Raw genomic sequence first — 18,560 nt, 5'->3', positions numbered from 1 at the left:
AACTAGATGGGTTTTTCCAACAATCGACAATGATTTCATGGTCATCAGTAGATTCCTAATTCCAGATTTTCACGTGATCCCTTGGTCTTTTAGCTCCTGCCGTAATAGACTGATGTGACTAGGTTCCCAACATCTTGATGGTATTCAGGACAGATTATTTGTCTGTGCTTGTTCCCCCATTGTTTTGTAGATCCATGGCAGATGGCCATTAGGATGTCACTGTGTGGTGCAATGCGTTTCTCCTTTCAGGAAAGGCAGGAGAAGGGGGACCCTCTTTGGAATCAAAGATGCCTTGCCTCTCAAAAGCAGAATTTAGGTGAGGAATTGGAGCAGGTAAGTCAAACTGCTGGGTTCGTTCTGACCTGGAGATGCACCTTGTGACCGTTAGACAATTGAGCCATTACATTACTCCCAGCACTGGCCTTCCATCAGTGATGAGCAGTTGTCTGTAAGGAATAGCTCTTTGTTTAGTTTTTCACCTCGTGGCTAACTGGACACCTCCAGTTCATCCAGAAGGAGATGAATGTGGATATGAAGAAGAAGGACTTGCCTCTCAAAATTTGGTGAGGGCAAACGGGGGCTTTGAAATGTTCTGGAACAGTGAGGTAAGCAGTGACTGGACCTGATTCCAAGTGTCATTCTAACTGGGCAAAGTCTCTAGCTACAACCCACAGTTCTTTCCACGTACATTTGTGGAAACCCCTTTTGTGCTCCATTCATTATTCGAGACATTTTGTGAAAAAAAATTTTAAAAATAGGTACAAATCACACGCATAATTTGAATACCCTGTGCAGCTTATAATAATCTGAATAATGATGGTAACTTTTACACCCCCCCAAAACCCCCACTTTCTCATGATGTTGGAATCATGTCTGCAAAGAACAGGGTGTCAGCTGTGGTTGTGCGTGGTATTTAGTGTGTTTGTATGGGGAGGTGGTAGGGTGTTAAGTTGTTATATCTGACACATGCTCTCAAGCCAGGCACTTACTTTAAACTTCTGTTGAATGCATTTAATTAAATTGCACAGTACAAGTTTTAATTTTGGCAAAATCATTTTTAAAAATTAATGGCTTGGATTAGAGTCTTTGTCAAATCAAGGTCAGATGTGTATTGATTGCCCCTGCCTTTCCCCCTTGAAGGATCTACATGGAAGAGGTTTCAAAACACTCTGGTCCATTTTTATAAGGGATGAATTTGTTGCATTGACAAGCTATAGTGGGAAATAATAATTCCAAACTTGTGTAATGGGTAGTGATTGTCAGAATGCGATTACAGCACATATTCCTGGGGTGGAGCTGGTGGATTCTATATCTAACCTATTCCATTCCCATTGCCAGCCTCAAGAAGAAAAAAATGACAAATGTTTAAAAAAAAATGAATTCTTGTAGTTCAAGCCGGTGTAAATGAGGGAGCAACTTGATATATGGATTCGAGTGGAAAGCAACCTTTTTGGTCAACTTGCAAAGTGTAGCCTTTAATGCCTTTGTCATTTCCGTTTCCTCATTCTGTTCCTGTTCTGTCTCCATCATAGGTGCAATACATATGGATAAACACTGAATAGGCTCAATGGCAAAAGGCAGAAACTCTTCCAAATTAAATTTGCCAAATCCTTTCTTGGTGACACAGCCAGCGATAAGATTTCTTTATCTCACAGAATTTGAAAAGATGAAGAGACCGTCTACTTCAGTTCCAAGAGAGTCCTTGAGAGGGTGCTAAGGAGATTGCTGGAATGGTGGATTTTAGTTACTGGGTTGGGTTGGGAGATGAAAGGATAGGCGTTCAAGATTATGATGGAATTGAATAAGTTAGACAAGGATGAGGGGAAACATATAAAATCTTGGACAGAGATGGAGAGTGAGTCTGAGAGAGAATGACCTGGAAAATGGTAGAAGTGGAAACAATCTATGATTTCGAAAGGAAATTGAATGGGTGCTTGAAGGAAATTAACATGTGGGCTGGGGAGAGAGTGAGGGGGAATGTTGAGGAGTCAGACTTGTTATTGCTCTGTGGAGTGCTATTGTAGGTTCACTGGGCCAAATGGCCACCTGTGTTATAAATGCTTCCACCAGTCATCCTTTGCAGGAACTTTCAGGCTATATGCATTGGGGGAAAAGTTAGAAGAGAGGTTGCATCTGCAATGGATTAAGGCTCATTTGTGACATCTAATTTAGACAACAGGGGAATCCACTCAGTAGTGGAAGACTGGTGCTCCAAAAATAAACTGTTGACCTGCTTTGGGATCTGCTTAGAAACTGGAAGAACTGAAGTCTTGAGCAGACAGAGAGGCCCAGGGTATCTTCACAAATTGTCGGGTGAATTTCTGTGAGATGTTGTAACCACTATGGTCATCTAATAGTGGCCTTCAAAGTTATGAAAGGTTTGATAAAATGGTACAGAGAAAGAAAGCAAGTAACTAGAGGCAATAAAGGTAGTCATCAAGAAATCCAATGGGGAATTCAGAAGAACTTTCTTTGCCCATAAAGAGTTGAGAATGTGGAACTTGTTACTACGTGAAGTTGAAGTGAATTATTGGGGAAGCTAAATAAGCAGGTCAACATGGTTCATGTATGATTATGGAAAATCTGCAAAAGTCATGGAAATTTCTAAAAGCGACCCGATTCCTTGAAGAACCATAGACATTTATAAAGATTGAACTAGGGGACTGTACAGAATGTGGGAGGATTCTAACATTTTCTACTGTTTTGCGATTGTTGACTTGCCCTTTCCATCGTAATTTTTGTTTTGCTGTGCACAGCCGGAAGTCGGTACAAGTTTTTTCACCTGCCCATTACCACTGCTCATTGGTTGCTTTGGAGACTCCAGGACAACAAATTAGCAATCAAGCATGCTCTATGTACTAGATTGGTTGGCTGGTTGGTTGCTTTGGACACTACCAGAATAGCAGTGATTAGTCGAGTAGTATGTGCCAGATTTGATGGGCCCCCGCTGTGATGCTTTCCCCTGTGGGGAGAGCTGTGTTTGTGGTGTCAGTCAGGGCTTTGTTGTTATGGAAGTGGAAGACTTACGTTCATCAGAGCTGGAGCATTGTACATAAGGCAAGGCAGAACAAGAACAAGCCCCTGGTGGAGGAGGCAATGTCTAAAGCGTAATTTCTTGCTCCAATCGTTCAAATGAGACTGACTCACTTGGAACTAATGGAATTTTATCATACAAAAGCTTTGTCTATGGGATAAGAATGATGGTTTGAGATGAAAAAAGATGGGAGGCAGCTCAGGCAGATCATAAACACAAGCGTGCCCTGGTTGGGTGAACCAGTCTATTGTGGCATATTTCCTAAGTAATCCTGAATGATTATCTGCTGCACACCCTGACTGGAAGACCTGCAAAATCTTGTGGAAATTACATGCGTCTTGTTTACAACATTTTTGTTTCCAATGAATGTACTGCCTAAGTTTACACTAGGTGGTTATAAAAGCCTGCTTGGAAATTTAGCTTTATTTACATATCAACCTGATCTTTTGAGTCCATCTGACAGCAGTTTTCCATATTTATGGCTCAGTATTCCTAGGGTGAACGAGAAGTGCATTTCAGCACTTGTCTAAAATTTTACAATGTTTGCATACACCTGAAGTTTTTATTTAACTTAATCATTCCTGAGATTGGGTATTACTGGTTAGGCCAGCTTTTTTTTTCCCTATCCCTCATTGTCCTTGAGAAATGGGTGGTGACCTGTTTACTTGTACCATTGTAGTCCCTGTTGTGTAGGTACATTTAGAATGCTGTTGGAAGGGAGTTCGAGCATTTGCTCTAGTGACGGTGAAGGAACGATGTATTTTCTAGTCAGGAGGGGAACTTGCAGATGGTGGTGTTCTCACTTATTGGCTGCTTTTATTCCTTTTAGGTGGGTTGGTTGCAGGTTTGCAAGGTGCTGTGCGTGGAGCCTTGCTAAATTCCTGTGGTGCTTCTTGTAGATAATATACACTGTGTACATGATACACTGCAGTAATTCAACAAGCCTTCTTCGACAGCACAGCTAAGACCCGCATACTTAACCATTATACAAGTAGCACACCATGTTGAAATGCTAGTCATCCACTTAGCAAAGCAGGAAGGAAGAGTTGGTCTGTCATTCAAAAACTCCAAAGAAGGGTCACTAGACCCCAAAATGTTTCTCCAGCAATTTCTGTTTTTGTTTTAGACTGTCATGACCTGCAGTTCTTTTGTTTTATTTCAAAAACTCTGTCTGTTTATATCTCTTAATTCAATACAAGCACTGGTTTGTTCCTTCTCCTTCCTGATCTTCCTCCCCCATTACTGGGGAAGATCAGGCTTTAAACCCTGTCTCCAATTTACCGATTAACCCGCTTAGACAAATTACAAACACTGCCAAACTAGGTCAGAGGATTGAGGGAAACCCAGTTTATGCCAGGCATCATTTGTATTTTCAGCTCCTTTATTCTTTTGTGTGTTGGTTTGGCTAATTTTGAATGAGTTGAGCTGAAAAAAATAAGTGAGCACTACCAGCTGGAAGTTGCTACCTTATTCAGCCATCAGTCAGTAAGTAGCTGGCAATTATACAGACATTTCCAAGGCTATGGGAACAATGAAAAGAACTTCTTGTACGTAACTGGGGTTACAAAGTTATACCAGTATTGAAACTTTTTTAACCTGCTTTGTATTTGTTGGCATTAACAAACAAATGTGGACAAAATAGCAACTTTGTAGCCTGTGACAATCAGTGTTTAAAGCTGCTTGAAGACAGCCTTGTAGGACAAATACTGCTTTAAAGAATTTCAAATATGATAAGTTATTTTTGGTAATTATCACTTTGAGCGGGTGATCACCTCTGAAACTTCATCTACAAGTATAAAGTGTTGGGGAATAACCTGAGTTAGCCAATTGCCCTTTCATAATATCTGATTTCTGCTGTCTTCTCGATATTTATGCAAGTATACATCAGCAGTTGACATGAAAGCTAAAATAACACAGATGCTGGAACTTTGAAACAAGAAAAACAGAAAATGCTGGAAATGGTCACCAATACATGTTTCAGGCTGCGAACCATTCCTTTGGACTGAAAGATGTTGCAGCATTTGAAAAGGGACAGGTGGAAGGGTTTGGAAGGTTCACGTATAATTTGCTGTCTCATTCAGGAGAGAGTTCAAAGCCACAAGGAAGGCTTGGGGTGGAGGGATACATCAGGCCCCAGTAAACCGGGATGGGGTATGTTTCCTCACTGTGCTTGGGTCAGGAGCTGAGTGCCCATTATTTTTATTCTTTATCCCTGCTGTGCCCAGTGGCATAAGGTGACACAAATGGTTAGTTAATGTGGAAGATGCAGCACTCTGGGGAGGTAGGTTGCTTGGGTGATGGAAAGGTATAGTATGTGTTGCACAGGGGAGAGGTCCCTTCTTAACAATAATGGGATAGATGTAGGTCGAATGATTGTGAGGTGTGGACAAGGAGGATCTTGTCATGGTTCTGAGAGAGGCAGAAGGGTAATGGCACCAGTAAAAGAAATAGATGAATGCAGTGAACGGCCATGTCAGCTCGACTCTAGGGAGCCCTCTGTTCAGAAACGTGGATCAGCATTTTAGAATGTGACAGTGAATTGCAAACTCAAACTGCATCTAAATCTGTTGCTAATATTGTTGGGAAAATATTGGAAACATTCTGTTGATCAGGCTGCCTCCGTGGAGAGTAAGACAGGATTCACACTTCAGTGACCTTCAGTGATTTCAGCAACCTTTGTTTCTCCATTCCTGACATGCATTAAGCCATGCTTTAAATCTGGAATTCTCACATGCAACCAAAACTGCCACTCCTTTTTAAACCTACCTTTTTAACTAAGCTTCTCGTTTGCCCTCTTGGTAGCATCGCTCTTTAGCTATCACACTGTGTGTGATAATGTTAAAAGTACTGTATGAATGTCAGCTATTGATTAACCCAGATTAAATAAGTATGGAACACTGCAGAAGTCTAATTTACCTTTAAATTATACATGAGGGACGTGCTGTTCAAGATGATTAGTTGCTGCAGTGTACTCTAGAGGACTAGAGCCGTGGTACGTCAGTGATAGAAGAGTTGGATAGGCTGCTAGTCACATGGACTGCTTTGTCCTGCAGAGTGTCAAGCTTCTTGTGTGTTGTTGCCATCCATTATATTTATGTCTTGTAGTGGAAGCTTAAGGGAATCAGGATATGAGCCATTTGTCACAATATCCAATATCTGTCTTGCTCCAATAACCATACCATTTATGTGGCGGGTCCAATTGCCTTTCAAGTCCCTCAAGATATTAATAGTGATTTTATTTGTTAAATGTTTTAACTTGATTGTCCTGCAGGGTGTGATTTACTTTCAGGGGATTTTATTAAGAGGTTAGAGATAGGTGCAGTTACAGCATTTAATAGACATTTGGGCAGGTACATGGAAGCTCATTGATGAAGCAACTCTGCCTAATCTGATACCTGGAGGAGTTAAGGGAGTCTTGTCGTAGGGTGGTAGTGTCCCTAACTGTGACCTAGGAGTCCAGGATTCAAGTCCCACCTGCTCTGTGGGTGTGTAATATCATCTCTGAACAGGTTGAAGAGAGATATTAACTCTGAGGGACTTCTGCAGGAATGTCTGTGGGGCTGAGGTATCTGCAACCAACTACAGCCATCTCCCTTTGTACCAAATACAATTCCAGCCATTTGAGGATTTTTCCTCTTGAGCACAATAGCTTTCTGTTTTATTGGGGCTGTTTGGTTATGCACTCAGAAATTGCCTCAGTCTCTGTAAGCAAATGTCTGTAGCTATGTTCTTCAGTTTGTTTGTGCTAGAGTAGTGGTTTGGTCAAGCTGAGTGCTTTGGCTGAACCTTAAAGAATCTGGGATTCAGTGCTACTTGCTGTGTAGATATTTTCTAATCAACCTGTTCTGATGATATTACACATCTCTGGAGCAGGTGGGTCTTGAACTCAGGCCTTCTGTCGATGCGTCATTCCATCACTTTGCTGCTGTTTAGTAGTAAGTTGATATAAGGTAATTGGCTTGGTTGGATTTCACCTGCTTTTTGTGGACAGGAGGCTATTGAGTCATTGTAATGTGGCTGTTTTTAAACTGCTGGCAGGAAAAATTGCCAGTTTTAAAGTATTGACTTTTGGGCACTCCATCCATATCCTTTGCCTTGTCTTAGCCTTATCCTAATGTGTGTAGTGAAACTGGGCACTCAATGGATTCACCATCACCCTTGCTTGTTAAATATTTCACAAAGTGAAATAAAAATAGTGTTTGTGACCCAAGTTATTGCTGATTGGAGATTGGTTTAAGACCAACGGTAGTATTGTCGTATTTTTGAATTGGAATAGTGTGAGAGCTCCTTGCTTAGGGGGAGCTGCAATGAAGACGAAGCCATGTTTCAGAAGAGGGTTTAAACTGGGCCTGCCTGTTCAAGATCGTATAGCACTACTTATAAGAGCAGCGACACAGTTGTTCTGGCTAAATTACATTCAATTAACCTTGCTAACATAGATGAACTATTTACCTGTCTTTGTGGGATCTTGCTGTATACAAATTAGCTGCCATGTTTGGTAAAATCCTAATGGCATTGCAATGCAAAGTAACTCATGGGTCACAGAACTGTTGGATGAATTAAATTTGTGAAAGAATTAATGCGAATATTAATGGGTTCTGCCTTTGCAACTCACATTGAAAATGTTGATTAATGCACTGGATTATGTCTAATTACAATATCAACATTAAATGTAGTCTAGTATATATTGATCTTTTCATAAAGCCTCTTTTAGCTAGTCATTCAAAGTTCTTTCTTCAGTGTATTTTCATAACTGGTATACCAATATTTTCTGTACTTTCAAAGTTTTTCAAACGTGAGTTTTCAAAGACTGAAGTCTGTCACATGATTAAACTTTCCTCTGTGAGGTCAGGCATTCTCTGTGCAGTGACCATCATCTCCAATGCTGTAGCTGTTAGCTGACTATGCTTCACATGTTAGCTACATTATTCTCACTTATTCAGGCAATATTTTCAGAGATCCTGGTGCAGATTTTAAATCCACTTGCTTGTACAAAAGAAAGACAGCCTGTTGTATTATTAATTGACCTGTTATATGTCCTGTATAAATAGTAACTGTATTTCTTTTCTTTCCAGTTTCCACACATTTAATTCTTAATTGAGACCTAAACTCCCTGGTTATTTGGAAATGGCGTCTCATTCGACATCACCACAGTCTGCTGCACCTTCTCAGTCTGCTCCATTATCACTGTCTTCTGCAATTCTTCACTCTCCTGAAGATACTACGATGAGGGAGCGTTCTCCTTCGCCAATGAGAGGGTTCCTTATCCCCAGCCCTTTACCAACCAGGAGGACCCGAACTAAGTCTGCGTAAGTATAAATTGTGGATGAACACAGAGTAGAAAAATACATCTTTTCTAAAACTGCATAACTCCACTGCAGTTAAAACTGTTCTCAAAAATCAGTCAAAAACCTGGAATTTCTGTTTAAAGTTGAAGACTGCATATACAGTTACATCTCAGTAATATTTAAAGGGTTGTATCCAACTTCTCTGTGTGGGTTGGTGAAAGATTCTTTAACATTGAGGATTGTACTTATTTTTTTCGAGTCTGAGTTTTTTTTTGCAGTAGCAAACTTAGAGGGCATTGTATAATAAAGCAGCATCCCGTTATCAAAATAATACCTGGGAATACAGCTCCCATGGCGATGACTGAGTCAGCACATACAGAATTCTTGATTGATCTTAATCAGTGTAATGTGTTTCAGTATAATATCAGTGATGTTGCCATTCGTGATGGTTGAGTTACTGTTTTGTAACAATTGGCGTGTTATCATCAAAATGCTATGGGGAATCTGATAGAAGGTTTGCATGACCAGTGGCATTGTTCATTCTTCTGAATTGAGGCATGCAAGTTGTAACATGAACTGAACAACATCCAGTGTTTTCCTGGTTTAAAATATATAATACTTGAGTTTGAAAGTGAATCAAAAATTGATTTTAGTTCTTCAATCCTGTGAAAATCTAACCTTCCTTTTAAAAATTAATTTTGAATGTTGAATTAAATTTGAATGTTGAATTCAAACTGCATTTAGAAGTACAGTTCTGAAGAAGAGTCATATTTGGACTTGAAATGTTAATTCTGCTTCTCTCTTCAGAAATGCTGTCAATCCTGCTGAGTTTGTCCAGCACTTGCTGTTTGTTTCAGAATTTTGGCATCTTTTACTTACTTTTGCTTCCAAGAAGTCGCGTGGTTTAGTCAAATGATCAACAAGCTAAAAGGGCAATGATTGTTAGAGTATTTACTAATGAGAATGTTACCATCCACACAGAGAGAGAGAGCGCATCTCCAAGCAGCCAGGGTTAGGACGAAATCCTGAGTGGCTTGGAAGTCATTGGAAGAAAATTTCCAAAGCAGAAGGCTGTGAAAGTGTCAGAGGAAGGCAGCCGACAAAGTGGTTACCTAAACTCATGCCTTCAACAAATGTTCAGTAGTAAGTGAGCTGAGTTAGCAGTTTGTTTTAAGGGTCTAGGAGATGGACATTTAACTGAAGAAAATAGTGTTGTGTGCAGAAATTGCTGGAGAAAACCAATTACAGCTATCCCAACTGAGTGAGAGGCTTTAGCGTGGATAAGGGTAACTCTTTAGCTGAGGTTTGAGTGTTTGTAAGATTCTTGCTGAGGGAAATGGCGTCTGTCTGTCTTTCTGAGGATGGTTGTGTGATCTCACCTGTGGTTCTTGTGTAATATAGAACATAGAACAGTACAGCACAGTACAGGCCCTTCGGTCCACCATGTTGTACCGACCTATTATCCTACTCTAAGATCAAATTAACCTGCATACCCTTCATTTTACTATCATCCACGTGCCTATCCAAGAGTCGCTTAAATGTCCCTGACGTATCTGATTCTACTACCACTGCTGGCAGCGCATTCCATGTACTTACAACCCTCCGTGTAAAGAACCTACCTGTGACATCTCCCTTATACCTTCCTCCAATCACCTTAAAATTATGCCCCCTCGTGATAGTCATTTCCACCCTGTGGAAAAGTCTCTGGTTATCCACTCTATCTATGCCTCATCATCTTGTACACCTCTATCAAGTCACCTCCCATCTTTCTTCGCTCCAATGAGAAAAGCCCTAGCACCCTCAACCTTTCCTCATAAAACCTGCCCTCCAGTCTAGGCAGAATCCTTGTAAATCTCCTCTGCACCCTCTCTAAAGCTTCCACATCCTTCCTATAGTGAGGCGACCAGAACTGAACACACCATTCCAAGTGTAGTCTAACCAGGGTTTTAGAGATGCTGCAGCATAACCTTGCGGCTCTTAAACTCAATTCCCCTGCCAATGAAAGCCAACGCACCATACGCCTTCTTTACAACCCTATCAACTAGGGTGGCGACTTTGATGGATATATGGACGTGGACCCCAAGATCCCTCTGTTCCTCCACGCTGCCAAGAATCCTGCCATTAACCGTGTATTCTGCATTCAAATTCGACCTTCCAAAATGAATCACTTCACACTTTTCCAGGTTGAATTTCATCTGCCACTTCTTTGCCCAGCTCTGCATCCTGTCAATGTCCCGTTGCAACCTACAACAGCCCTCCACACAACTCCACCAACCTTTGTGTCATCGGCAAACTTACTAACCTACCTTTCCACTTCCTCATCCAAGTCAATTATAAAGATCACAAAGAGCAGAGGTCCCAGAACAGATCCCTGCGGCACACCACTGGTCGCCGAGCCCCAGGCTGAATACTTTCCATCTACTACCACCCTCTGTCTTCTATTGGCCAGCCAATTCTGTATCCAGACAGCCAAATTTCCCTGAATCCCATTTTGTATTTTTCTTTTATGTTCACATTCACATTCTTTGGTTAAAAATGCACGGGCAGCCTCTTGTGAATATGTTCAGAGACTGATCTCTTTGTAAATAAAAGTAAAATTTCTGCTCAATCCAACCAGTTTCCGCTCTGGATCTGACTCGCCCAGTATTGCTGTCAGCTGGAATCATAACACTAACCACAGAGTACAGGAAATGCCCTATGACCTTGTTGACAATAAGCAAGAAGCTGGTTTAACAAGATGTTCTACTTTGCAATGAGAAATTCATGTTATAAGTTTCAGATATCAGAAACTTAAATCCTCATCCACCAAGTTTTGAAGAAAATTCTGTGCTTAAACCTCTGGGAGTTATACAAGTAAAGAAATTTGCCCCGTGGAAGTTGAATAAACATTTTTGAAGCAGATACAAAGAAAAGGCCATAGACTTTCTGGGAACAGCGGTTTCTGCAGTAGGTATTGATTAGTCATCTGCTTCCTTCTGTCTATGTAAGATGACGTGGCAGAATAAATCTGTTGGAGTTGGGGTGATGTGCGCATTGGCTGATGGTTGGAAGAAATAAGCTCTTATCGGTTGACAGATATTTTTGGAGGCTGTTTTCTGGGTTGGTGCCAGATTAATTCGGACTAGGAAATGGAATGCTTCAGCTATTGTTGGATAGGGAAAAAGCAATAAAGATGTAGATTTAACAATAAAGTAAAAATTGTGATTATTTAGCAATAGTTACTGGTTTTCTGAATGTGTAGAGGAGTAGAGTTTATATTCGAGGAGGAGCCATTTTAGGATGTGCACCAGTTATGCCTGGCCCTTTGTGGGGTATATGAAACATTCCTTGTTCCAATCCTACTTGGATCTATCCCTACAGCTCGTTCTCTGGTATGTAAATGCAATCATTGGTTCTCCTTCCCTCTTTCCTCTGGAATTGGAAAGAACTATCAATTTTGCTTCCCGTTCCCATCCCTTCCCTCACCTTCACTTTGTCCATCTCCTCCCTTCCCTGCCTTGACGTCTGTGTTTCTGTTTATGGGGCTAGGCTGGCCACCGATATCCATTACACGGGGATCCTTAATTTTACTTATGGAGCCGTTTAAGTTACAAATGTTCATATTTACAAATGCAACCCCATACATGGTTTTAAAATTTAAAGACCTGATATACAGACACTTGCTGTATTATGAACAGTTGTTTTCCATTGACTTGCAAACACATTGACTTGTGAACGGACTCCAGAACAGGACCTGTTTGCATCCCGGGGGCTGCCTGTACAAACCCACCGATTGGTGCAGTTACCTTGACCTTACACCCTCACACCCTGCCTCCTGTAAGGACTCCATTCTGTTCTCCCAGTTCCTCGGCCTCTGTTGTGCAGGGGAGCCTCAGATATGTCGACCTTTCCTTTCAATCGAGGATTCCCTGCTACCGTGGGTGACAGGACCTGGAACTATATATGACCCATTTCCCGCACTTCTGCCCTCAACCCTTCCCTTCTCTCCCACAACGATAGGGTCCCCATGTCCCTCACTTGGCACCCTACTAATCACCACATCCAAAGGATCGAAAGCCACCGTTTTAGTCATTTCCAGTAGGATGCCACCAACAGACACTCTCCCCTCCCTTGTCAGCATTTTGCACGGACTGTTTGTTTCTTCATGGTTGCCCTGGTCCATTCCTCCTCCACTCCCAACACCTCTCCACACCCCTGCTGTAGCTTTGCGTTGTTTCTCCATTTACCTCTTTCCTCCTCATTATCCAAGGCTCCGAACACACAAACTGGGTAACCGTTTTGCGGAACACTTACGCTCTTGTCTGTAAAATTCACCCGAACATCCAGTTGCCTGCCGCTTCAGCACACCAGAGACAGCGAGTGAGAGCGTGGGTGCAAGAGATAGCACATTGTATGCATGTTGCCATATCAGCATTTCTGTCTCAAGCTGGAGGAACAACTCTTCATTTTCTGCCTAGGTATCCTACACCCTTGAGGACTCAACATTGAGTTTAACAATTTCAGAGCATGAACACCTCCCTCCATATCAGTTATCCAACCCCATACCCGCATTCCCTGTCCTGTGAATGGCTTGCTGTCAGCACAGCCAACCCATTTTCAAGTACTGACAGGCCCCATCAAAACCTCCTCCTCCTCCCTTGATTACTATCAACAATCCCATCGTCTGCTTGCCTTTTTTTTTCCCTTCTTGTCTCTCTTTTGATAGCAATTTCTGTTTTTTTTTGTTTCAGGTCTCCAGCATCCACATCCTTTTGTTTTACATCAGAAGGAATAATTGACAGAATCAATACACAGCCTCAATGCAACAGCATTAAATAAGCTGACAGTTCATTGCCTAGAAACAGTAGCAGTAAATTCAGTCGTAAAATCCTGGAGCTTTACAGCATTGAGGAGATTATTCAGCTTTTCTGTGAGAACAGTCCCAAACTAATTCCATTGTCTGCTCCTTTCTTATATCTAGGTTATCCTCTTCACGTAACTATACAATTTATAGATCCATAGAGTCATAGAATATACAGCATGGAAACAGACCCTTCAGTCCAGCTTGTCCATGCTGACCAGATATTTCTGAAGTAAATTTAGCTCCATTTGCCAACATTTGGCCCATATCCCCCTCAACCCTTCCCATTCATATACCCATCCAGATGCCTTTTAAATGTTGTAATTGTACCAGCCTCGACCACTTCCTCTGGCAACTTATTCCATACACACCACCCTCTGTGGTGCACACTCTCTGTCTCTGTCTGTCTCGCATGCACATGCGTACTCTCAGATCTTTTTCTCTCTCTCGCGCCTGTGAGCGCCCGCTGTCTGCTCGCTCTCTCTCTTGTGCCTGCGCGCTCTTGCTTGCTGTCTCTGGTGCCCGTGCTGTCAGCTCTCTCTCTCTCTCTCTCTCTCTCTCTCTCTCTCTCTCTCTCGCAGCCACCCCACCCCAGCTCTTTCTTTCTTTCTCTCTCTCTCTCTCTCTCTCACGCCCACACGTAAAATGTTCTGACTCTTACTGGTTTTCATTCTTTCAGAAAACTGTTAATCTCCATTCCGGTTTATCCATAAAAGTATCTTTTATTTGTGGACATGAAATACATGGTCAGTTCTAGTTGTTAAGAGAGCTAATGTGAGGTTCCTTTTGTGTGTTGTGTATGTTTATTTAAAATTAAAATTAAACATACTAATTAAATTACTACTGCATTTGTTTTCTTCCACCATTAGTCTTGTCTCTTTTGAACTTACCAGCTCTTGGATTGTAGATGTAGACACTGCAAACAATACCTTGCTCAAGTGACCACTATTCATGCACGAGTTTTATTCATGCATGAGTATAGACTGTAATTGTTCAGCTATTTAATCATAGGGAATATCACATTGTCTTCACACCTTCGGTTGATGTGTCTATGCATTCCCCTTGGGGACATTCAGTATAAATGGAGAAAGGCAAACCTTGGCAGCAAACTAAGTTTCTTCTTGTCTCCTTTATCCGCAGGACAAAGAGATGCATTTTAACAGTACTACTGATTTATAAGTCTGATTACAAAATGTAATTTGTAAAGAAAAATGTTCTGACAGAAAAAGTCCTAAATAAAATAACAACTATTCATCTTACATGTCCTAAACATTGCTTGAAAATAATTCATAAATAGTAAAACATACTCTCCTGGAACAATAACTTGTCTTAGACAGAAATCAGCAATAAAAGGGACAAAAGTTAGTTTCTCCCTGTTAGAGAAATTGACAATGTAATGGCTTTATCGATAGGAGTGCATGCATCTTAAACAGAAAAACAGTAGGCTGCATTGTAGCTTTGCTAGGGTGCTGCCTCATTTTCAGATATGTCTGTTGCTGCTTCTGAAAGCATTTCTACACTGTCATTGAACCAGGATTGATATATTGGCTTGATTTGTGATGGAGGACTGAGGTATATAATGGGTGTGATTATAATGGATTGCATCTTTGCTGTAGTGTATGACTTACCTAGATTGTGCTAGATGAGCTCTTAATTTGCCCCAAAACAACATTGTAGGCACTTTATGAAGAAAAGATGTGATCCCCAAATAAACTGGTGGTCTCTTCTACCCAACACCAACAAGACCAGATTATTTTTGTGACAATTAGATGGACGATATCTCACTACCTGCTTCATGGTAATTTGACAACTATGACCTTTAGGAGTCTGCCACCTCAGTTAGTGGCCATGTTGCCAACTACTCACCACTTCCATTATGTGGTGTTCATCATGGTTCGTCATGACAATCACTCTTCCTGTTACTGGATCAGCTCTGCTTCTAGTTCCAGGTATTCCTGAGAATGACTGTTTGCAAGGTTGACCAGGCTATAAAGGTTGCCTTAATGTCTGAACCCAATGCGTAGGTCTGACCCCTCTATTTTGTAGAGATTCGATGACAGCAAAGTTTCTTTTCGAGGAATGTTAATAGATTGGTTGTAGAACAGGATATGTGCTTGGATAGTATCTGCTGACCTGGTTTTTGAAGCATAAACACTCTGTAACACATATAGACTATCTGTAATAACAGAAGTATGTTTTCCAATGTTGGATGCTTAAATATAAATAATGTAATGCAGTTAATGAGGAACTTCCTAAGATCATCACTGCCGCATAACTACTTAGAATAAAGCAAATCTAAACTAAAGACAAAACTGTAAGGAAATAATAATTTGTGTAAATTGTGGAGTTTTTGATCTACTTTTTGATCTATTTTGGGAATGTTTGCGATTGTATGCTTTTCCGAGGGAAACTTCTGAAATAATTAATTGGGAGAATAGCAAAGTTTAAACTTTTGCCTTTGATGCTTCAAGAATGCTTTGAACTGAGTTGTAGAAGTTAAATTGTCTGGGATGGGTTTGTTATTTGTGTCGTAGCCATCGTTTAGTGTAGTGTAACCAGCATTTCTGCTGGTTATACATGTTAACAAGCAGTACTAAATACTCCCTGAAATTAACAACATTTTAGTATTGGGATGCTGATCTCACAGTCTTAACAGTGTGTTGAAAGACGTTTAAGCTTCAAGTTTGAGATTGTCATTATTGACAATGTTTTGAGTGTTTTTCATAATCAAGCTATAATCAACACGTAGAACATGTTACAGCAGGTGAAATCTTGTTTCATATCAGTTGGTGCATAGCTTTGGATTAAAAGGAAACTTTCCTTTGTCATTGGATCTCTGTTCTTTCGATGCAGTCAGCCTACTGTGACAATTATTCATCTTTGCTGTACCTGAATTTGATGCCTAAGTCTTATTCTTTTCATAGATAACAACAGAGCTGACGTGAATCATTGCTGGCAACAATTTTCCATGAGTCACCAGATGGGAAACAGAAGTAGGATTCTGACTGATGCTTATTTGCACCTTTCCCCTTTCTCTCCTTACCAAGGGGATACTGATTCGATACTTCCTTAGGGTCTTCCTGGTCTATGTGGCTTGATAGGTTAAAAAAAAACCCAGCATGTGCTGAATTATAAGGAAAGTCAGTTTTATTTGAAAAATACCCCTGTGATGGATCATTTGAGAATTGATTTGAGGCAAGTAGCTTTACATGTTTTATTGAATGTATGTGCTCTTACAAGTTTCCATTTCCCGTTTGAATCTTACATCTTGTGTAGCACAACAGCTAAGTAATCATTAGAAGTATAGAAAGAGAGAGAGAGAAATCCACATTTCTTGTTGTGCTTCTAACTGAGAGGCAACAGCAGAGATTATTGAATACAAACTGAGATAACAAACATATGACACTAATCAATATCTCGCCTCTACATAAATGATCCCCAAGACTGGTTTTGATAAGAGGCTCGCAAATCTGCTTTGGGTATGGAATGGAACTCAGCAATGTGTGCTCCCCACTTAATAAGAAACATACTTCTGCATTAAATAAGAGGTTTTATTTTATCATAGAATCATAATCCCTACAGTGCAGAAAGTCTTGGCTAACATAACATTTTGCTTAAGACAGAAAATGGTATAATCAGCACAAGGCCACTGCTATACTATTGAAAGGTGTTTGCTTGGCAATACTTATGACTGGGAACTGCCAAACAATAACATAAACGGTTATAGACCGATTTCAATTCCAAATTAACCCCTTTCGCATCCAGACAACTGATCTTGCTATGCTGACCACTTTAAACGTGCAGACTCTGCCTGGTTTCATTTCTATTTGCTTATTCAATTTAATGATTTTTGTTGAAAAATGAAGTTTGTTTCAAAATCAATAAAATGCAAAGAAGTCGTAAGTCTAAAGATCACAAATGCAATAACATGAATATTAGAAGCTTTCTTTAATTCAGTGAAAATCTACAAATATGCTCACAGTTTTCAAGGTGGGGTCAGGTTGAAAGGAAGTGGTTTGATGATGTGAGACACCAACAAATAAAGATTTTGAAAATGTTTTACACGATAATCCTGGAAATTACAGGCCAGTGAGCCTTATGTCAGTGGTAGGGAAATTATTGGAGAAGATTCAATAAACCCTATCCATAAGACATTTGGAAAAATATGTACTTATTAACAAGATGCAGCATGGTTTTGTGTGGGGAAGGTTGTGTCTTACAAACTTGATTGAGCTTTTTAAAGAAATAACAAAGATGATTGAGGGCAGGGCGATAAATTCTCTGTATGGACTCTAGCAAGGCCTTTGACAAGGTTCCTCATCACAGGCTGATACAAAAGCTGAAGTCACATAGGATCCACAGTGAGCTGGTAAGATGAATACAGAACTGACTTAGTCATAGAAGATAGAGAGTAGTGGTGGAAGGGTGTTTTTCTGACTGGAGATCTGTGACCAGTGGTGTTGTGCAGGGATCAGTGCTGGCACCCCTGTTGTTTGTAATATGTATAAATGATTTGGAGGAGAATGTACCTAGTCTGATTAGTAAGTTTCTGGACACACAAAGATTGGGGGAGCTGCAGATAATGAGGGGGATTGCCAGAGAATACAACAGGATGTTGGTAGGCTAGAGACTTGGGCAGAGAAATAGCAGATTTGGCATGCTTTCATTCTATTTCATTGACATGTAATAAGGCCCCCAGATCCTGGTCTGCACTCCTCACATCCTATTGATGTTTATAATTGTGTGACCTGGTGGCATGTATTTTGGACCCTCTGATTCTGAGCATAGGCTGCAGGAGGGTCTTTGAGCAATGGACAAAATAGAAAGGTTAAGGTTACCAGTTAACTTGTTACTGATCCAGTCCTCCTGAGAGCAGTGCTACAGATCAAAAATAATGTTGTGGAAGTGATGCTATTTGCAAAGCAAGTAGAATGATTACAACAAAGAGGAAAGCTTATGGGAAAAATCTAATCCTTGATGTGCCCTAATGTAAGTACTGACTGATGAACCAGCTGACTTGCGGACATAGGAAGGGCATCCATGCATTTTGGATAATATTCAGCTCCAGAACCAGCTGCTGCCTGTGTTGTTGGGTTGGGTTTGGGGAGAACCACACTTCATTTGGCCAGTAACTGTGAGAACTGTGCAGCTACAGATTGAACAGAGTTTGATCGAGGAGTTGAGATGCCTTGTAGTTTTTAAGGCATCCATTAAAATTTTAAGATCAGGATGTGGCCAGAATGGTGACAGCAGTTGGCTCAGTCTTTGGTTGGGCCAGCTTGAATTTGGGCAGTGTTTGCAAAAATGTGCTGTTGTTTGATACCTGTTGAGTTGATAATTGTTGAAGACAACCTGCAATGCACACTATTGTCAAAGCTCTTCTCCATGGCAGTGGTGG

At 40.7% G+C, this 18,560-nt stretch overlaps 1 protein-coding gene across 4 annotated transcripts in view; it reads left to right on the top strand.

The window, feature by feature from the left end:
• carhsp1 (calcium regulated heat stable protein 1) overlaps positions 1–18,560 on the top strand; it is an 81,091-nt gene that overhangs the window by 40,040 nt on the left and 22,491 nt on the right. For all 4 annotated transcript variants that reach the window (XM_020526998.2, XM_048609268.1, XM_048609267.1 and 1 more), the window contains one exon: positions 8,110–8,343. In XM_020526998.2, coding sequence (XP_020382587.1) covers positions 8,162–8,343 — 182 coding nt within the window. In that variant the 5' untranslated portion in view covers positions 8,110–8,161. The remainder of the gene's footprint in view (positions 1–8,109; positions 8,344–18,560) is intronic.

Source organism: Rhincodon typus, chromosome 21 (assembly GCF_021869965.1).
Source record: "Rhincodon typus isolate 14 chromosome 21, sRhiTyp1.1, whole genome shotgun sequence".
In the NCBI taxonomy this organism is placed as follows: Eukaryota; Metazoa; Chordata; class Chondrichthyes; order Orectolobiformes; family Rhincodontidae; genus Rhincodon; species Rhincodon typus.
This window is presented reverse-complemented; position numbering and strand designations above follow the sequence as displayed.